This window comes from Nymphalis io, chromosome 1 (genome assembly GCF_905147045.1).
Source record: "Nymphalis io chromosome 1, ilAglIoxx1.1, whole genome shotgun sequence".
Taxonomy (NCBI): domain Eukaryota; kingdom Metazoa; phylum Arthropoda; class Insecta; order Lepidoptera; family Nymphalidae; genus Nymphalis; species Nymphalis io.
Window position 1 is genome coordinate 6097690 of NC_065888.1, and position 23657 is coordinate 6121346.

General features: G+C 34.3%; 1 protein-coding gene and 1 long non-coding RNA gene across 2 annotated transcripts in view; both read left to right on the plus strand.

Moving 5' to 3' along the window:
• The first annotated feature begins 13273 nt into the window (after positions 1 to 13273).
• Positions 13274 to 23657, plus strand: part of LOC126769019 (tyrosine-protein kinase Dnt-like) — a 48511-nt gene continuing 38127 nt past the window's right edge. The window contains exon 1 of the mRNA XM_050487559.1: positions 13274 to 13424. Coding sequence (XP_050343516.1) covers positions 13316 to 13424 — 109 coding nt within the window. The 5' untranslated portion in view covers positions 13274 to 13315. The remainder of the gene's footprint in view (positions 13425 to 23657) is intronic.
• LOC126769701 (uncharacterized) lies at positions 20107 to 20442 on the plus strand. The gene is made up of 2 exons (XR_007669412.1): positions 20107 to 20193; positions 20317 to 20442. It is a non-coding gene; the product is annotated as an uncharacterized LOC126769701 (long non-coding RNA).

Here is a 23657-nt window from a genome sequence, read left to right on the forward strand (position 1 = left end):
GTTTGGTAATGAATGGTATTAGATATGACAAAAGCGGACTAGAAAATAGGTCAATTTAATGTTATATATAAGAGATTTTTGTAAACATAATAATAAGACGTACATAATATATAAATACGAGTACATAGGTAAATAGGTGTTAGCATTAACAAATGACATTATTTATCGTCAGTCGGTACTGACTGTTACGGTTAACAGCCTGTGAATGTCCCACTGCTGGGCTAAAGGCCTCCTCTCCTCATTTTGAGGAGAAGGTTTGGAGCTTATTCTTATTATTATTTATTATAATATTATTTATCGTATAATATTAAATTAATTATTAAACATGTACATAACATAAGCGTTTGAACAAAATTAAACTGTGTAATCGACTCGATTGGCTGCGTAATTCGGGTTCCGTCACAACCAGAGCGGTTACCTAAATCTGATTGCATTTTGCGGCAACGCGTCTAAACGGAATATTGAATGAGTTTATAATGATTTGCATCTAGTTAACGATCTCTCGTACTTTGTCGCTTAGCATTTTATACACAAAGGCGCTTGGGACTAAAACTTTAGAATTACAAGCTTTGTAAGAAGCTGCGGTACAATGATAATATACTCATGAATTTTCCTTATCTCTTTTGGTGCTATAAGAAAATGAGGAAGAGACAGTCGTAATCAGATAAAAGATAATTTGATTACTTCTTGCGTCATTTGTTTTATTATTGTAATGTATACATAACATTTTTGAAACGAATCTTTAATGAGATAAAGTAGCAGTTTTGAGGAAAAGGTTTGCGGCTTATCTCATCATGCTGATCTAGCGGAATTGACACATATGTGGCATATCATAATATCATAACATGGCATGGGATAATATCAACCGGCATAAGCAATTTTTCAGGGCGTAATACAAACACAAGCACAACACATGAAAAATCAGTATACATGCTGGATTTTAAGTTGTCATTTTAATTAAAAGAATAGGACTATGGACAAAATTTGCACCGGAACTGCTTAAGTATTGCAATGGTTTTGTCAATTATTCTATTCATTAATATGAATAATTTACAAATCCTTAAGAGGTTTAGAGGTCCATTGCCTAGCAATGGGAAATGTATGGACTGTACCTACCTTTACTACTTTTTTTTAATATATAAGCGCCGGGATGGCAAATGACTCTACTTCATCTGATGGTAAGTGGTAGTAGAGTCCAAACGCGACGACGGCCAGTACAGTCGGGAAGAATGTTTTGTACTAGCCGTCTCCGCCTTGCCGGCCCGCAAGATGCCTCTTCACGCCTTGTTTGAAGGAACCCGGGTTATAAGAGGTGTTCCCCACACGTGAGCTGGTAAGGAATTCCATTTTTTGGAAGTGCGACAAAGAAAGAAGTTGCCAAATTTCTTTGTGCGCGACGGAATTGATGTCACAGTTAGACGGTGACATCGAGAACCAGCTCGCGTGGACTTAAGAAGGAAGATGGAAGCAGGAATTAGAGATAATAATTCCTCAGAGCACTCGCCGTGATACAGTAGATAGAAGCGCTCAGTGCTGCTATCTCGCGACGCAATTGTAAAGGTTCAAGGGTGTTTGTGACCTTTACGTCGCCAATAATGCGTACTGCACGTCGCTGCAACCAGTCCAAGGCCTCCAGTAGGTACTTAGCGGAGCCATCCCAAAGGTGCGAGCAATATTCAACGCAAGACCGTACCTGTGTTTTGTATAAAAGGCACAGTTGTTGTGGCGTGAAAAAACGCCGCACCTTGTTCAGAACTCCGAGTTTCCGTGAAGCTGTTTTTATAATAGCCTCGATGTAATCCTTCGGACTAAGGTCGCAGCGAACGTCCATCCTCAGCATGGCGATTTTGCTTTGTATCATCAGCGGTGTGCCACAGATGGAGGGAAGAGGAGAAAATGGTGACTTTTTCGCTGTGAGAGCGCATACCTGTGTTTTCTTAGCATTAATCTCAACAAGATTATCAGAGCCCCATTTGGCGATGAGCCCTAACGTCCTATCGAGTTCAATGACAAGATTCTCCCGCCTCTCCTCAGTTTCCGCCCGCCCAGCCACTGCGCGTCCGTGGTATCCACCATGCATTGTACTATCATCTGCATAGCAATGTATGTTCCCAAGGGAGAGCATATCATTGATATGCAAAAGAAAGAGTGTGGGAGATAGCACAGATCCCTGGGGGACCCCAGCATTCACTACATAGAATTGTGAAGCGCAACCATCTACTAAAACACGAAGGCTACGCTTGTGTAGGAAGCTGGCAATCCAGGTGCATAGCTGAGCAGGCAGACCATATGCCGGTAGCTTGGAGAGAATACTTCTGTGCCAGACCCTGTCGAAAGCCTTGGAGATATCGAGGCTGACAGCCAACGATTCTCCATGCTTGTCGATAGCTTCACCCCAGAGGTGTGTTACGTACGCTAGAAGATCACCTGTGGACCGTTTTGGTCGAAACCCGTACTGACGATCATTAATCAGACAGTGATCTTCTAGGTAATGGATCAGTTGGTTGTTTAAAATCCGTTCCATCACCTTACAAAGTACTGAGGTTATAGCTATTGGCCGATAATTTGCCGGGTCAGACCGATCCCCTTTTTTGGGAACCGCTTGCACATTAGCTCTTCTCCAAGCCTCCGGCACACTTCCCGAAGAGAGAGAAAGTTGGAACAGGCTCGTTAACACAGGAGACAGCTCCGCTGCGCACTTCTTCAGCACTATGGCTGGTATTCCATCGGGACCGCTAGCTTTCCGTACATCAAGTGATTGCAGCTCCGCACGCACATCACGTTGCCTGATTTTAATGTCAGGCATCGTATGGCCACATGCAGGTATTGTAGGTGGCAGTGCACTACAATCATCGATGACGGAATTGTCGGCAAAGAGTTTAGCCAGGAGATCAGCTTGCTCTTGCGGACTGTGAGCTAGCGATCCGTCCGGATTTCTGAGTGGTGGCAGCGAAGGTTGGCAGAAATTGTTTTGCACAGACTTGGTCAGACGCCAGAAGCTACGGGAGCCCCTAGGATGCGAAACAAGGTCATGACTAATCTGTACAATGCGCTGTGCATCCGCTCTCGTGTATGCCTTCCTACAGGACTTGGAATTTTTATTGTAGTTTGCTTTCAGTGAGTCAATGTTAGACGCTCCGCTAACGCAGCCATTAATCCACGCGCGATATGCCGCCTGCTTAGATGATACAGCATCGGCACATTCACGAGTGAACCAACCATTTACGCGTACCCCTACTGATGAGATCTGAGCTAGGAATGTGGTATTCCATTCCTGACATGATCTCGTCAGCAACAGCAGCAGAACTAGCTGTTGGGCCATTCCCACTGAAGCAACGTTCCTTCCAAGGGACTGACGCATAGTAATCGCGCATACCGTCCCAATCTGCCGACTTGCCGCTGGTGGCGGCAGCTTGGCCTGTGGCACTTTGGTAGATATAAGGCCGTGATCCGAAGAACCAAGTGCAGCCTGAACCACAACCTGATATTCCACCGGGTGAGAAGTCAGCAGAAGATCCAGTAGAGAAGGTGCTTGCCCATCAATATCTGGGATCCTGGTGGGCTGATCAACCAGTTGGGTCAAGTCGTGTGTGAGAGCAAAAGCATGAGCAGTTCTTTCAGCATAGTCAGTTTTGAGGGATTTCAACCATGATTCATGGTGAGCATTAAAATCCTAAATGACGATTTTAGGAAGATGGCGGGTGCTCAATGGATGCGACTAGCACAGGACCGGAAGAACTGGCGCGTCACCTTCCGGTCACCAACCAGCACGACGGTCCACCCCGTGATTTTTTTTTTTTTATAGAATAGGAAGGTGGACGAGCATATGGGCCACCTGATAGTAAGTGGTCACCAAACGCCCTTAGACATTTGCATTGTAAGAAATGTCAACCATCGCTTATAGCCAATGCGCCACCAACCTTGGGAACTAAGATTTTATGTCCCTTGTGCCTGTAATTACACTGGCTCACTCACCCTTCAAACCGGAACACAACAATATCAAGTATTGCTGTTTTGCGGTAGAATATCTGATGAGTGGGTGGTACCTACCCAGACGAGCTTGCACAAAGCCCTACCACCAGTAAATTATGCGTGATTATGCGTGGCCTGGTGGGGCAGCCTCGCGAGCTGGTTAGGGACGCTCGGGCCCCTGTACTATGCCACGGGCGGCCAGCGGAACAGCCGTTTCTTCAGGTCTCCCAGTCCGGCAGGTCAATGCAATTTCCCCCGGCATTGGTGCAACAGCCGTCTCCACTGGACCAACATCCATCGTGGCAATCGCTCGGGCACTGGCTGTACGCTGGCTGACCTCGAAACGCGGCTGCAAGCCACTTCACGAGTTTTTTACCATGCGTACGGTGGTAACAAGCCAGGCAGATATTAGCATCCTACCACCAGATGAGCAGATAGTCGCTCAGATATCCCTTAGTCGCCTCTTACGACACCCATGGGAAAGAGAGGGGCAGTGAAATGTATTCTTTCGCCGTCACTGCACTTTCAATAGAATACAAAAAATTTTATTCAATTCAATGGTATTTGTTATTATAAAGTTTACTGATTATATTTTTAAGGAGAAAGAAAAAAAAAACTAGTAACAATGTTGACGATGTGAACAGATGGTAAGTGGTCATCGCCGCCCATAGACATTGGCTTTGTAAGAAACTTGGTACTGGTGGTAGAGCTTTGTGCAAGCTCGTCAGGGTAGGTACGACCCACTCATCAGATGTTCTACCGCAAAACAGCAGTACTTGGTATTGTTGTGTGTATATATATATATATATATATTCTTAGCAACACGACACTAACAAACTTAATCGCAATGGATTACAAAAATAACACAGTATGACACCAATCGACCGAACACACGATAGCAAAAAGAGACCTGTCTACCGTCCACCCTCCTTTAAATACACTTCCTCCCACTACTACCCTCCTATATTCCTACAATATATATATATATATATATATATATATATATATATGTATGTATATATATTAACCATTCCTTACATCGCCATTGCGCCACTAACCTTTTTAATTAAAATGTTATGTCCTTGTGATTTTAATTACACTGGCTAACTCAGCCTTCAAACTGGAACTCAACAATACTAAGTATTATTGTTTAGTGTTACAATATCTGATGAAGTACTATCGTACTTAACTAGATGAGCTTGCTACCATACCATCAAGTGTCAGAGTATATTTACAACAATATTATGAATAACTACAATAATACCTTATTTTTTTATACAAACAATGAAAAACATTCTATAAATACGACAAGTTAAGACAAACTTGTAACACCAATTTTCCATTTCCGCAAAGTCAATTCACCCTTCCCTGTGAAAGTGTTCGCTTCTATTATAAAAACATGAATATTTTTTACTTTGCCAAATAATAATCTCATGATAAAAGAACATTAATAAAAAGGCGTATTACTCCATAATATAATAGAGATGATAAAACACGCGTGGAGTTAATAATCGTTGATTCTCATGGGTGATATAATTATAATGCCTTAATTATTTTTACATCTTCATTGCTAACATAGCTTCATTAATAAATAAATAAAAAAAGTTTATATATACTTTAAAGAAAGATTCACACAAGTGCTAAAACATCAAACAACCAGCTTTAAAAATAACCTTTTTTTGGACAACCACCTAGTATTATAAAATATATATTGTATGGATTTCATTCGCTTATGTGAAAACATTTGAAAGCGAAATCTCGGCATCCGTTTCATGGTTTGGCATACAGTTGTTCGTTTATTTGGTCTCGTCAATCTATCCCACCGAAGTGCCCCGGCAACAAGAGATTTAGGACTATGGCTAATATTTGTCCAGGCCTGGAGAAATATTAGATAATGTATTTGAATTGCAATATCAACCGTAAAATAATATTATGGACTTCGTTCTAAAATTTTATTATGTTAAATTATGAAAATTATTAAAATATTTGCTTCTAAAGAGGGCGAATTGAAAATATGAATTTCGTTTTTATATTTTGAAATGATTGAATGATAATGTGTAACAATTTTTACAATGGAGCAATACGTAAAACTTATTTAAACTGATTCGATTAAATAAATTATCTATTTAATGCTTTAATGTAAAGAATTCGTACACAAATAAAACATTTGAAAATAATAAATATGTAATACTCTTAGGTATTATTGTTTTGTGGTATTTTTGGTTACTGAATTATGCGTTATATAATGCCGTTGAACCGTTGTTGATTTGATTATATAGTTTAAATTATTTTTTGGGTTTTTAAAACTGACATTTTATTATGAAGTCACATAAATATTTAATAAATAAATTTCCCAACTATAGCTAACTAATATTTTTTTTATAGAATAGGAAGGCGAACAAGCATATGGAACACCTGATAGTAAGTGGTCACCAACGCCCATAGACATTGGCATTGTAAGAAATGTTAATCATCGCTTACATCACCAATGCGCCACCAACCTTGGGAACTAAGATGTTATATCCCTTGTGCTTGTAATTAGACTGGCTCACTCACACTTCAAACCGGAACACAACACTACCAAGTACTGCTTTTTTGCGATAGATTATCTGTGATACCTACCCAGACGAGCTTGCACAAAGCTCTACCACCAGTATGAAACCTGTGTAACAATAAACAATAAAAAAGTCGAATCGATTAATTATTTTAGATAATTAATGAAGCCATTTCTTGAGGAGGCTTTACCAGTATATAACTTTATAATAAATACTACTAATGAAAGTGAAGACACAAAGTTAAATACATCTGATAATTTGAGCTTATATTATTAGTATATTATATCGTATTGTGAATGAAACAGATATATATTATGTAACTAAAAATTAAGGCGAAAAGTGAAAACCGGACAGGTAAGCTAGTAACAAACAGTCTTAATTATTATATATATATATATATATATATATATATATATATATATATAAATAATATATTGTATATATAAATTAATTAATTAATAAGTAACAGATTTGCATGTTCGTGAGAAAGTAAATGACATTGGATCATATAATAATAATAATATCTTGGGACATTTTTCACACAAGGCCATCTGATCCCAAATTAAGCTTGTACAAAGCTTGTGCTATGGGAACCAGACAACTTATATACTACATATACTACTTTTCTTTTGTAAATACATAATTATATAGAAAATTACAGCCAGACTCAGGACAAACAGACATGTTCATGCACACAAATGTCTGTCCTGGGTGGGAATCGAACCCACAACCTTCGGCATGAAAAGGCAAGTATCTACCAACCACGCCAACCGGCTCGTCAATAGTAGTAATAAAGTTACATGAATTCTAAAAACAGTCTTCGCCCTCACCCGCTCTGAATAAATCTCATCGGAGATTATCATAAAGATTTCCGATATTGTAAGAGCGTGTTTGCATAGACTGTGCAAACAGCTAAGTTGAACATACAACGAATCGTGAATCATGTCATGATATTTGCGGAATTTGATACTATTAAAGTTATGATTGTACCATTAAAAATACAATATATAGAAATACTTTTATAGAAAGTACGTAAGTTAAATCTTAAGCAATATATAAATAAATATAAATATGATATAGTTAAAATTAATATAAACCCGTTTTCGTTTAACCGAGGTTTAGTTAAATAATAATAATAAATAATAATAATAGCCCGGGCAAGCACCACTGAATTTTCATGTGCTTAATTTGTTTTTATAATTCATCTCATGCTTGACCTGAAACCTGCATGTGTCTAATTTCACTGAAGTTTTGCCACATGTGTATTCCACCAAGCCGCATTGGAGCAGCGTGGTGGAATAAGCTCTAACCCTTCTCCTCAAAAAACGAAAGGAGGTTTTAGCCCAGCAGTGGGACATTAACAGGCTGTTACTGCATATGGTGCCGGTTAATGATAACACGTATGAAATATTATAAGCTATATAATAAATCTAGCCAGATTGTAAAATGTCGAAAAAAAATTCTGTTCATATTCAATACTTTCACGGTAACATATAAATAACTTTTTATTGGTAATATTTTTAATTTTGATCGAAAATAAATCGTACTGGGTTGATATTTCAAGATGTATTTTATTTTAATAGGAAAGAACCTTTTCTTATTCGTGTATTGTGTATTGTGATATTTTTTGAAGTTTCATCATTACAATATCGTTGATCCCTTGAAGTACATGAATGTTAAATAATGTAGTTAAATTAAAAAAAATATATGAATAAGTCGAATAGGCTAAACATTATCGGTGGGTGTCGTAGGAGCCGACTACGGGGATTAGTATTTCGTAATGTGTCCACCGCTAATAAAAGCAGTGCCTCACAGCCGGTGTGATGATTGAAAACCATCCCTTCTGAAAAAACATTCTGATTGATAGTTAACATTAGTTCGATAGAAGGATATTATATATGTAGGATTTATAAATGTGTATTAAATTGACGAAAACATATTTTTACAAATCTCAATAAAACTTGATGCGATGTCGAAGTTTAAATAACAGCTAAATCTGACAGATAATAAAAATATATTAAACGCATAGTCTGCAACACAGATGCTTAAGTACTAAAAGCTGACATAAATAAGCGTTTATTAAAAGTCACAGAGTGCAAAAAACGGGAACAAGCTCAATATTGTCCAACGTAACGTTCACAAAGCAAATTGCATGGCTTGTGGCTTCGTTTTATTCGACATGGACATTGTTTTATGAATTAACAATAATAAAAAAGTATGTATTCAATAATAGGGTTTTTAAAATAAGGTTTTTTAAGTTGGAATTCTATTCAAAGCCAATATATTTTACTTTCGTTATCATCAATTTTCGCATAGGTGAAAATTCTGAAGTGAAAATATATTTATTATTATAATAAATTTTCGATTTGTTTTGCTTTGTTTATATTATAAAATATCCAATACCAAATACATATTTTGATAAAGCTAAAATTATCCTTAAACAGAACACTTAATATTAAAATGGCATCTTAAAGAAATATGTAAAAATAATAAAAGAGTGAGTTCTCTTCGCCAAGGCTTCATCCGTGATAATATAGTATAATTAATGAATTCGTATTAATTAGTACGTTTGTACACATAAGCATATTTGAAGCCTAAAAACATGACGCATCACAATGTATCAAGAAAAAAATATCGCAATCTTGTGCGACAAAACGAAAATTTTATTTAAAATATCAAATATAATACATAGAGATATGACTGTGTTAGTTTAAGTTGTGGGGTAATGGTAAGTCAGTTAGGGACTGTGTGTAATGTTTAACTTTATAAATATCAGTAATGAATAATTTAAAATGTTGCTGTTTGGTTTCGGTTCGTGTTTTGAAGTTTATTCGTGTCTACTACAATAATATCCCGTTTACGTGGTCCAACATTAAAATATAGCGTAATAAAAATAACTATTCTGAATTCGAAAAATTCGTAGCCAGTCGAGCGTGAAACTCAGCATCACAACTTCATTATTCAATAGACGTTCCTTTTTCAAAAATAAAAAAAAATAAGCAAGCGGAAAGTTTGCGACGACGTGCATACTCCACGCCCGTGTGAGTTTCTACAATTTTCCGTCAGAGCGCGCTTTAAAGCGTAAACAGGGTTACCATTTATTCTGAAGAGTCCTGTCGCGGTAACCAAAATATTTTTAATCATTAGAATATCCAAATTTAACTTAAAATATAAACCGCAAAAATTAGTTAATTAGTGCATAAAAGAAATATGAATAAATATTATCACATACTAATATTATAGTTATTATTAAATGGTCGTATTGAACTTAATACGAAAAAAAAACAACACTAGGGAGCTTAAGCACTACACCTTTCGGTCCATTTATTTTTATTATACAAATGTTATTTTAAAAATCCACGAAACGTCTGTCACATGGTAACCCCAAATATAGGTGCATCCTATGCGGGTACATAATACAAAATATGGTAGTAATTATGTTTATGAGGGACTTGAATTCAATATGAATTGCAAGAGAGTGTTTGAAATGTTCCAGTATAATAACATGAATAAAACAGTATTCATTCGATGCTTTCTCAAAAGGCGTTTGCGTTTCAACGTTTTAAAATATTCTCTTTTATTAATATCTATCATTATGTGACTAATAAGGATACTTTTTTTAGTAATGCACTGCTGAAAAAACGTTAATAATATAACTACATATTGTCTATTTTAAATAAAAATTTAATATAAGATGCTATGTCATCATAATAGCATATCTTTTGTATCTTTCAATAACGTATTGAATAAATGATACTACGTTTGTATGCATCACAAGCTCATCGATCACTACCGTTGTGTTTTAATTAATTATTTATATAATCGCTACGGGCAAGAAATCCTTCCTAAGAAATGGGAACGCTCCGTAAATACTTTTATAAGTTGAGAGATCACTGTATATTTATATTTGCATAAATTTTAATTTATTTATAAATATAGTTATTTTTATATATTCAATATGCTAAAGATGTATGATATAATTGCTTCGTTTTATACTTAAACCGAACTTTGCGTGGCTCTTTTTTTGTGAGAAATATACGTATATAGCTTTAAAAATTAAACGTACTTATACCCTTTTGTTTACGTAGACTCTCATTCTGCATATGTGAAGCCGGGACGGGTAATTAGTAAAAATATTTCGCAATCGCTTGCCCGCATAAATGTGACCGAAGGTTTATAAATAACTACGTTTCGCATCCCTTCGCTTGGCCGCGCAAGTGTGTTCTATCCTTTAAGTTTTCAAAACGAAATAAAAGTTAGACGCGATATATATAACTATCCATGTTTAAAAATAAATAGACTATATATAACTATAAATGTTTAAATATAAAACAAGGGAATGATCATACATATAAAACTAACTAACTAAGTTTTAATTTCACTAAAAGATTTCTGAACGAAATCCATTGTTTCCTTCATCTCATTAACTGCCTGTAGTGTAGTGTAAAACGGATAATGAAACGGTAAATTCCCGTTTATTAAGCTAGTTCATCCATCAGTGCCATCGTGTACTTAATTATTTATACATTCGCCACAGGCGGGTAATCGCAACGAGAAACTTGTTTGATGTATTAGGTAAATGAAAATACACTTTACTTAGTTAACAATAAACGAAACATTTTGTATTCGTGAACGGATTAATCTTACGTACTGTCACTTCAAGTCTATGTAATCTGTTTGCTAACAAACTTCAACTATACTCTTGAATTATCCGTTTATTTATTATTCCACAATAACTAAATTTCGGAATTTTATACCGAATGATTAAAGTGTAAGTTAAAAATATAAATATTTCCAAATTAGTTCAAAAGACTATTTAGTTTTAGGTCTTTGTGCAAAGCCGTCTATCTATCGTCTACCTATATTAACTGATAGTGGTGACCACTAACCCAGAAGGCTCATTTGCCAGTCTGCCTATCAAGAATAAATAAATATTATTTTTATTACTTACCGATTATCATTTACACTTCGAAATCGGAATAGATTTTTACTGGAGAGCAAAATTATATTAAAAAGTGCGTTTGAATTTAAATTGATGCGTTGTTTATGTATTTATTAGATATATGTACGATAATAGTAAAATAAGACCAGTTATGTTATAGAAATATTTATATTTTGCACAGAATAATCGTTTAGAAATTACTTATTGCTATTTACAACAAAAAAACTAACAAAATATCTATTAAAATTGACCTTCATATTATTAGCAAAAAAATAAAAAAATATCATTAAGAAACAAATTCGAACCATAAATATATTTTTAAATGATATCCGAGCAAAAGAGAAAATAATTTGATTAGTGATGCGCGAATGGCCCTAATGCAAAACGGAAACACCACTCCCTTGAGACAAACTCAATTAATTCTCTTTGGGCGTCGCAGGAAAGCCTTTCAATTTTTAACGCACTTTCGCTCCAATTGAAAGAGTCGTAATACGCGACTGTCTTTATAGATAATAATATTTGTTATACTACAAATAAAGGTTTTCGAATGAATATTATATTAATATTACTATATTTTTACCGGTGGTAGGGCTTTGTGCAAGCTCGTCTGGGTAGGTACCTCATCAGATGTTCCACCGCAAAACAGCAGTACTTGGTATTGTTGTGTTCCGGTTTGAAGGGTGAGTGAGCCAGTGTAATTACAGGCACAAGGGACATAACATCTTAGTTTCCAAGGTTAGTGGCGCATTGGCGATGTAAGCGATCGTTAACATTTCTTACAATGCCAATATCTATGGGCGTTGGTGACAACTTCCCATCAGGTGGCCCATATGCTCGTCCATCTACCTATGCTATAAAAAAAACAATACTATTTAAAATAAATACTACATAACTATTCGTTTAACTCCAATAAAATTAATGATTAGTATATAAACTATGATTACTATAGATATGAGTTATGATTTCTCTCATATTAACGGTCATTGCGATTAATCTGTACATTTTTATTAATTAATTCCAATTTTAATGAGATATATATAAGTTTTTTTTTATTCTGAAGTTTTTTTTATTAGTAATTGTTATTTGTTACAGATTCAATGTTTTTTATGGAAAATGAATTCAAATTTAAATTTGGAATAACAGAACAGCGTGAATAATTTTTGAGAATATATTTTAAAACGTAAGGACTTAAAACGACTAAAATCTAATTCTATCCAAAGACGAAACCTTAATTAATTTTACATGAACTCGTTAGTCAAAGGCTAACAAAACTATAAGTTAGTGTCTATCTGTATCTAGTGTAGTGGTCCATTGCATATGACACTTCAGTGTGAGGGCTGGGGTTAAGCGCGCATGTCAGCGAGTAACTTGTTGGCTCGCGGTATCCGAACGACACGGCAGTGCGGCGCGGTATGGCGCCCAATGCGTAACTGCGTTCCGTATTCTAACTTCCGAACGATTCCGAATTCGAATTTCCGCGTCGCTTGATCTGAGAGTTCGATTTTCAAATTTTGTTTCAACTATTTTAGTTTTTATTTATTTTTCGTTGAAGTTGATTTGTGTTTGGATTTACATTTTATTAAAATTTAAATCAGACGTGTACATTTTTAATTTAATAATTTCTTTATTTGAATTTTTTTATATAAGTATTTTTAATTAAATTTAAAAATGTAACTTTTAATAATTTTCCTTGTAACTTTTCTAGTCTGAATAAATAAAATCTTCGCGTAATATTGGTACAAAAATATTATACAATATGGGTTGGACATAGTTTTGAATAATCATGGACAGTGTAACAATGTATTCACGAGTGAAACTGAAATGATCGAACAGTGAATTATTTGTAATGGCGTCGAAAAGGCTCGTTATCGCTTGGGCGGTCTGGCTCGCGTTGCCCCTGGCAACGGGCCATCTCAACGTGCTCATCAGCCAGGCTGAAGTTATGAAATTGTTAGGTAAGTTTTACGTTGAACATTTCATTTTCGAACTATGCAAATGTACGCTACAATAGTGCAGTTTCTATTACATTTTATATTATATTAAAAATGAATGTTTGTATGGCTGTCCCTTACATACAAATGTTTTATATAGATCTTTAAAACATTAAACAATTAACAATAAAATGTTCTTTTATTTAATACATCAGCTAAAAATTTAATATAACCGATGAGCGTGGGTTCAAGCCCGGGCAAGCACCACTGAATTTTCATGTGCTTAATTTGTGTTAATAATTCATCTCGTGCTTAACGGTGAAGGGAAACATAGTGAGGAAACCTGCATGTGTCTAATCATTGAAATTATGCCACATGTGTATTCTACCAACCTGCATTGGAGCAGCGTGCTGGAAAAAGCTCCAAACCTTCTCCCTAAAAGGGAGAGGAGGCCTTAGACCAGCAGTGGGACATTAACAGGCTGTTACTTTATTATAATGTATAAACATCATACATTGAGATGTAAAAATACTCACTTCGCTAAGGAGGCTAAATCAAGTATTGTTTTTTTTTATAGAATAGGAAGGTGGACGAGCATATGAGCCATTTGGTGGTAAGTAGTCACCAACGCCCTTAGACATTGGCATTGTAAGAAATGTCAACCATGGCTTACATAGCCAATGCGTCACCAACTTTGGGAACTAAGATTTTATATCCCTTGTGCCTGTAATTACACTGGCTCACTCACCCTTCAAACCGGAACACAACAATATCAAGTACTGCCGTTTTGTGGTGGAATATCTGATGCGTGGGTGGTACCTACCAAGACGAGCTTGCATAAAGCCCTACCAGATAAATATAATTAATGTATTATAGATTGTTGTTTTTTAAATTAAACGTTAATCGGAGATTCATAAGATAAGAGTGAGTCGTTTTTACATATTTGGGCATATATTTAATGTACAGATACAACTTATTTAATAAATGCATTATTTAATATTATAAATAGAGAAATTGTTCCTGTCTGCTTTTCGCATTCTGATTAAGACAAGTATATGGAAAAATTGATAATCTTTTATTTCATCTTTTATCGGTGAACTTAGTTTAAAGTTTAAAATAAAAATAACGTGTGTCTAATGCGCCTATAGCTTGCAAAATTCAGATTTCAACCGCACGTTCCTTACACTCAACCGCACATTCTCCAGACGCGATCTTTTTTATGCGTATTCCATCTACAACTACTACATTTTTTGTAATTTTAATTTGATTTTGCTCTTATTTTACATATTATTTTAAAGAATATGGTATAGTCCTTCTAACTATTAATACAAAGCCTCTTAAGTTAAATGTTTAATTTTGTTTAAAATGTGTATATATATATTCCAACATTGGAATAACATGGTGGAAAAGCTTCAAAACTTCTCCTCAAGAGGAGAGGCGGTCTTAGAAATGGGACACGTATATATATTAAGCCGATTATTTGTTTCGTTTGCATATTAAATAAACTTGCAAGCAAGCATGTTAACACGATGCTTAAAAGAAATACTATTTGCAAGGAAACGCGTAACGAATCTTCGAATTTCCCACCAACCATAAATTTAAACCTTATTAAAAGAAAGTTTTTTCTTATATTTGTTGAATTTATTGCTTAAAATACACAAACAAATTAGGCGAGTTTAGAATCTCTTTCCGTTTTTAATGCTAATTTTGATTCATTTTTAAAATATCTTAGTGGATGGTCAACGTTATATTGAAAATATTAATTACATTTATATAAAATTGTGCAAACCTATCCAAAATTTTCAACTGTAACATGATAATTAATTAAATATACAGATTATAAATATGTAAATAAAGCTGTCATCATAGTATTTATCAACACTTATAGTGTTTAATAGAATTCATGTGAACATACACGCGTCATGGAATTATTTTGGACATGCACTGTTATGTACATTGTGAACTTCGTTACAATTAAAATATTCTAGATAATAGTTACGAATTATAGTTAGAAAATTCCGACCTCTACCATACAAAACCATACATTGACATAAAACAGATTAAAAAAGATTTTCAATCAATCAATCAATCAATCAATCAACAGCCAATCGTTGTCCACTGCTGAACATAGGCCTCTCCCAAGGTGCGCCAAAGCTCCCTGTCCTCCGCCTTCCGCATCCATTTGGTGCCCGCCACCTTATAAAGATTTTCATTTCTTAAAATTATATTATATTTAAAAATTAAAAAGGTGACACAATTTTTATTTTAAATTTATTTATATAAAATATTTAATATATGGAAAAAAGAGTGTCTGGTTTTAAATGTAATTTAATATTGTTAAATTATTTTACTAATTCGATCACATATATAATTTGATAGAATTAGTTTATGACATATTTATAGTTACTAGACAAACTACAAACAAGCATTAGGTAAATGAAGTGAGGTTCGTGTTAATACAATTCGACATTAGTTATTACTAAACAATACTCGACTGCTTAAGTCTGCAAAAACCTATGAAAAAGTACACGGAATCAAACAATAATCTATATACTCACGTCATGTATCCTTGACACTATCAAAACACCTACACGACAATAGCTCCATACTGACGTCATCCCCCGTTTTCGAAGATCAAAAAAATGTAATTATCTACCCCCGATCTACCCTCAACCATTTATATTTGTTCTACAAATTCGACGTATTTCCTATACGCAATTGGATCTATCTCCAACGTTTCACGATTCGATGTATTTACTGCCTATGCTCGTATACGTATTCAATTTTATTATAATAAAGTACGTAATGTTCTTAATTTGAATTGTTTGAATATTATTATACTTACAATCATTATAATTTCCTGTTCGCTTTTATAGAAAAATATGTAGTTAAAACAAATATTCGGGAATCCTATATATAATATATACGATAAATATTACAAAACAATAAAACATTACACTTTTTTCTTGGATTTTCTAAGCCAACTTGTAAAAGTAAAATTTGGAACTAGAGCCATTTATAACAATATAATATCGTGCCGCCATAAACAATGGAGACGTAGCCACTGCGCACTAGTAGTTTATTACTTTAGGGAGCCCGCGACATTCGAATTGGGATCTTATTAGAGATAAAAGAAACTTGCCACCGCGCAATGCATACGGAGCCGGCTATAAACTATGCTGTCGAAATAAATAAAACGGGACGGAAGCAAAAAAAAAAACTGTAATGGAACGTCAACAGTTAGTTCTCTATCACTCAGTTCTTGAATACAGTATCAAAAAAAATATTAACCGTTTAATACTGCTTTGTATTTCAAGAAATTGTTGATAAAAAATATCATTTATTGTATCGTTGCTATTGATGCATTCATCGTCTTATGTGTTTAAAATTAATTATTGTTCAATCATTGAGTTTATATGAAGAAATGACTTTTTAAATTTATAATATTAAATAGATTTGTATATTGTATTTCCGTTTTTCAAAGCTAGATTTTATATAGTCTGTAAAATTTCTCAATAATTGGGCAATCGCAAAAGGTTTTTTGAAATCGGATTAGCAGAACCTGAGATAAGATCAAGCAATATGGGCGTTACTTATGAACATTCCTTTGCGGCTATTAATTGTACTGATTTATCTCTTTCTGTCTTTTTTGATTTACATTCGAAAGAAGAAGACACAGCATTGTTTAACTAATCACTCACTTAACATATTTTATAAGGGAGGCTTAATATTGAATTAATGATATATTTATACAAATTTAAATTTTAATAAGAATTTTCAATTGTTTTGCTTTTATTTCTCAATACTCTTCAAAATTAATCAAAATTATGTAATAATTTCGAAAATTGAGAAATTTTATTATATTGTATCCAAAACAAACAGTTTAGTTACAGTGTATACTACTGGTAAATGAAAGTAGTTTTTTTTTTATAATATATTAGATCTTCTTCAATTCATGCTGTTTAAACTCTAGAACATAGAATCGTTTTATAAATTTAGTAGTCTACAATACTAACGCTAAAGCATAATTTGAAACGTACAAGAACTTTCCGAAGTGTATTCTCAAGCGATTGCCAAAAGTTGGTTATGAATATTAAATTCTATGTACTCAGTTAAATTTAACCGTCTAGAACGAAATTGAAGAAAGAAATAAACGTTTTCTATTTTCTTTCATATACAAAAATGCACAGTACAAGCTCATGAATATCCTGTTAATGAGCAAAGGTCTCTTCATTTAAGGATGCTTAAGAAAATTTATCTCACTTCATAGTCGAATTCGATATACATTATTAATTCAAATTTACAACAAAAAATACTTAGTTATGATTACTCGACCTTGGACCTGCGAGCTTCGTTTAATACATATTCTATCCTCAGCACCATCGTGCACAATAATACAATTCAATTACAAAGCATTCTAAATACAAATTACAGTGTATGAGTCAAAAATAATAGACTAAAGCGACATCTGTCGGGCGCTGGATTAATGACAGTTCAAACATCAATTCAGTTGAGTCTTATCGCGGGACGCCAGCGAGGGGTGCTATCACAAACAAATATTCGCACATACATATGTACATATGTATGTAATGATGAAAAACGCATTTTGGCAATCAACTAAAACTCTGTCTCTGTAGACATTGTGTGTTCATATTCGTACTATAAATTCGTACTACTAAAACTAAGGTTTATTGTATGGTTTTAATAAAGTAACGCCCATTAAAATACGTTGTGAAATAATGAAGTTTATTAAATTATTTTATTCGTAGATATCGTGTAGGGCTTTGTGCAAGGCCGCCTGGGTAGGTACCATACACTCATCAGATATTCTACCACCAAATAGAAATATTAAGTATTGTTGTTTTACGGTTTGAAAGGCGAGTTAGCCAGTGTTACTACAGTTACCAAAGCTGGTGGCGCGTTGACGATGTAGGGAATGGTTAATATTTTATATATCGCCAGTGTCTTTTAAGGTGTGGTGGTGGCCACTTCCAATAATTGCCCGTCCGCCTATCTAATAGAAGCCGAGGTAGCCCAGTGGTAAGAACGCGTGAATCTTAACCGATGATCGTGGGTTCAAACCCGGGCAAGCACCACTGAATTTTCATGTGCTTAATTTGTGAATATAATTCATCTCGTGCTTTACGGTGAAGGAAAACATCGTGAGGAAACCTGCATGTGTCTAATTTCATTGAAATTCTGCCACATGTGTATTCTACCAACCCGCAATGGAGCAGCGTGGTGGAATAAGCTTCAAACCTTCTCCTCAAAAGGGAGAGTAGGCCTTAGCCACATTAGCAGGCTGTTACTATCTAAGACAATAAAAATAAAAAATGTTTTATGCACACACATAACTAAATAGAAATTATTTGAATATAAATTTACATCCATCACTGGCAAATTTTAATACTTAGTGTTTTAGTTTTGGAAACAAATCGCCGCCAACGAAGTCATATTATAATATTTAATGTTCACCTGAAAAAAAAATCGCCTTTTATCTTCGTGTCAGCTTCCAACTACCCATTTATAGTCGAAATTAAAAATATTAACATTATTACCATAGTTCAAAATTGCGGATGCAATTTGCCTCCTTATGTACAAGGATTTTTTTTATGTTTCTCACAATTGTATATATTCTACATCAGCAATACTTAGTATCCAACGTGGAAATCCTTGGGGGAGGCCTTTGTCCAGCAGTGGACGTCTTTCGGCTGATGATGAATACTTAGTATGTTGTTTTGCGGTTTGAACGGTGAGTGTGCCAACTTACCATAAGACCCACCTATCCGTCTGTGATACATCTTTAAAAAACTACACTCTTACACTTCCTACCAACTTCTAGTTTTACACTCAAAAGTCGCTGCTTCGAATTAATGAAATCAGTTCATTATGCAATTAAAAAGTAAAAGTAACAGCCTGTAAATGTCCCACTGCTGGGCTAAGGCCTCCTCTCCCTATTTGAGGAGAAGGTTTGGAGCTTATTCCACCGCGCTGCTCCAATGCGGGTTGGTGGAATACACATGTGGCAGAATTTCGATGAAATTAGACACATGCAGGTTTCCTCACGATGTTTTCCTTCACCGAAAAGCTCGAGATGAATTATAAACAGAAATTAAGCACATGAAAATTCAAAAGTGCTTGCCCGGGTTTGAACCCACGTTCATCGGTTAAGATTCACGCGTTCTTACCACTGGGCCATCTCGACTTCTCATTATGCAATTACGTGTTACGCGATTTAATACAAGACAATAACAAAATACTTTTTGAATCTCTTGGATTTCAACGCAGTGCCTTGAAATCTACAACTTTATTAACCTTGCCACAAAACAAACGAGACAGTTAAATAGGTAATAGCATTCTCGATAAATCCATCACTTTTAAGTAATAAGATAATACAAAAACAGCTCAAGACATTTAAGCGGTTATAGCAATTATTTTAAAGTATACTGTTTTACAAAGGTTCTAAGTGTAATAACGGCTTAAAAGTATATGTAGGTATGTAACTAATTTATAATGTAAGAGCTATAAATGTACTTCATAGTAATTTATAGGTCTTCCGTGCAGCTGTTTTGTAACTCGTTAAATTTATCATGTTTTCAAATATTTTATAGTCGTTTCCTTTTTACTGCTTTTATTATTACCTATTACTAGTACAAGTATTTATTGTATTTGTGTTTTTAATTTAAGAATGCTCTTGTTATTTGTAATTGCTTCATGTTCAAGATTTTTATTACAATTGATATAACTGGAATTGCCAATTTAAATCAAAGAGATAAAGTATTTCAAATTAAGGGTATGTGAAACCGCCAAACAAATCTACTTTTAAAATATTTAATAAATTCGATAAAATATAAATATAAATTTTGTATCTTATAAAAATGTCTGTACATAAAATAAATTATTTTGTATTTTACAGTATAATAAATAGCCCATTAAGGGAGCACTTAAAACCGAAAAAAAAAATCGAATAAATTAATATGATTGACGCAATATGATTGACGCAACTCTTAACCTTAATAAATATACAGGATTTTTATCTTCATTCTTAGTTTTAATAATAAAATCATCTAAACCTTACTTTAGTATCTAATCTTAACCGATGATCGTGGGTTCAAAGCCGGGCAAGCACCACAGAATTTTCATTTGCTTAATTTGTGATTATAATTCATCACGTGACGGTGAAAGAAAACATCGTGAGGAAACCTGCATGTGTCTAATTTCACTGAAATTCTGCCACATGTGTATCACACCAATCCGCACTGGAGCAGCGTGTTGGAATAAGCTAAAACCTTCCCCTCAAAAAGGGAGAGGAGGCTTTAGCTCAGCAGTGGGACATTCACAGGCTGTTACTGGTACTAGTTACTTTAGTACAAATACAAATTTGAAAAGGTTTTTCTTTGAAATCGTTACAAAGTTGTTATTGGTCCTTCTTTGAATAATCAGCAAGAAAATCAGTAGTTGAAAGTAATTGAGTAACATCCCGTGAATGTTCCACTTCTGAAATGAAAGCTCGTCTTTTCACTATGCTGATCTAATACCGAACTACCGTCTCTAATAGGTATTCACTCTTTTCAAATCGAACTTCATGCATAAAAAACAATACTCGTAATGCTTACGAGTATTGTTTTTGTACTTAGTATTATTTATATTTTACGAGAAAGAAAGTTAATTGTAACTTTCAATTAATTAATGTCTTATCAAGTGACCAATTAAGTTATCAGGTCATTTCCCTACTGAAAATACGCTACTTGTTGCTCTTGTAATAATACGAACTAACGCTGGAATCCTTATCGAGGGCGGTATCCATAAAACCACAAGTAAAACTTTTGCAATACTGGTAACTTGTATAGAAGAAATTGCGAAAGTTGTTGCGATTCTGGGTTAAAATTTAGCACACTAGCAATATATCTCGAATTTGCATGGGTATAATTATTGTTTCAAGTATGGTAATTTATTTGACGTGAAGAATAAATAAGGTCCCACATAAGTTTTAAATACCTTCAGTCAAACTTAGGGCCAAGATAAGAGCATATAGATTTTAGTGGATAAATGTGTTCACTCTCTTAATTCTCATAGATGATGACAATCCAACATGACGAGAGTGAGAGGGAAAGAGCAGTAGCGTAACCAACAGTTTTATGTTCTTTCCGAGTTACAGCAGTGTAACACTATCTGCCCTCTATTTCCAGGCTGCTACTGAGAATGTAAAAATAGGAAAAATTAAAATTGTCTATTTATTGCCCCCACTCGAGACTGAAACCCAAGATATAACCGAAATTATAATACAAAAAAATATCATAACTCATCTTCACCCGTGTAGCTTTAGTTAGTCCTACCACTACACGGGCTTTGAGCCCAAAACAAGCAAATAGTAATATTTTGTAGTACAGCAATAGTTAGTATTGTTGTTTTCCGGTTTGATGGGTGATATATATATATATATATAAACTTGCAAATATGGAAAGTTCTTAAACGTCAAATAATAACATTTTTAGGACACATTGTCACAATGAATATGAACCTGTGCTATCAATCTTATTGCATCAGGTTTTGCTACTTTTTAACAACTGATAGCAATTTTTGGCGAAACCATGACGCGAAGCGGCACCAAAAAATATTAATTGCTAGGAAAAATTACAACATCGGTTTCACAATTGCACTGAACAAATCATCTCAAACATATTTCAATATACCTGTACAAAGTGACAAACGAGATTTTTAATAATGCTTGACAATTTAGCACGTATTCCGTTGCTTTTTAATTGGACTCTGACACCCGAACTGCGAGAATGATTCATCACAACGTATGATCGAAAGGGTGTGTAGTCAATACAAATTGGTGGCTCTAGGTTACTTCATTAATTCACTCGACTTGATTTGTAATGTCTCGAATTGTGACAGTCGGTATATATTCTTGTTTTGACTGTTATGTTATGATGAAATATGTGAGATATCTATTTTTGGGCTGACGAATGCTCTTTAGGATGTTTCAGTAATAAATGGGTATAAATAATCGCTTTTTAGTATCAGCCAAATTTATGTTAAAACTATGTGAAAAATATTAGTCCCGCACATAAGACTACGTAGGTGAGATTCTTATTACGATTTGTTTTAAAAAATATTATAAAATAATCGGTATCACGCGATGCTATATTTATCAGCAAGTATTCTGTCACCCAAACACCAGTATTTATAACTACATATACGGTATGCATATATGTACTGCATAATATGATCTGCGATTTTGGTTATATTTAATATTCTTTAATAAATTACAATACAAAAAAGTTGAATGGATCAAAACAAAAAGATTAAATAAACAAAATGTTCTTTATTATAATAGATTATATACATAATTATCACTGCATATGGATCATAAAAAAAGTTTTAACTTATACAGTTTGCCTCATTCGTGACGGAATACGAAACACAATAGTATCACTTACTAATAGTCCCCGTACGAAACGATATACCCTAATACATAAAAACCATTAAACCGATATTAATAATTTTATTTACGTATAATAATAATTCAAAGGTAAAAACATAATTAGCAACGCATTAATCAGTAGCGATAATACACCCCGTGGGCCTTCGTTAGCAAAAATAGCATCATAATAAATGAGTACGTATGCATATGAATGCGTTTATCGCTTATCATTTTTGGGCTCACCTTGCCCACTGGGGGTGATTCGGTTTGACATAACAAGTTATCACGGCGCTCGCTTGTTTTTCAGCAAAACATCGTTATCGAAGCCATATTGCATATTGCGTTTGTATAGTTTTTAATTCACGATTTATGTAATATACAAAATATTATATTATATATTATATTGTAGAGACAAGTTTTATTTCAGAAATATAAATTAATTTAACGATTTTACTAATTGCTTTAGTTATTCTAATTAAATTTACTGGTGGTAAAGCTTTGTGCAAGCTCGCCTGGGTAGGTACCACCCACTCATCAGATATTCTACCGCAAAACAGCAATACTTGATATTGTTGTGTTCCGGTTTGAAGGGTGAGTGAGCCAGTGTAATTACAGGCACAAGGCACATAAAATCTTAGTTCCCAAGGTTGGTGGCGCATTGGCTATGTAAGCGATGGTTGACATTTCTTACAATGCCAATGTCTAAGGGCGTTTGGTGACCACTTACCATCAGGTGGCTCATATGCTCGTCCGCCTTCCTATTCTATAAAAAAATTTGCTACTTGATTATATTAAGTTGGTAATAATCAACGATATTTTCTTTCATA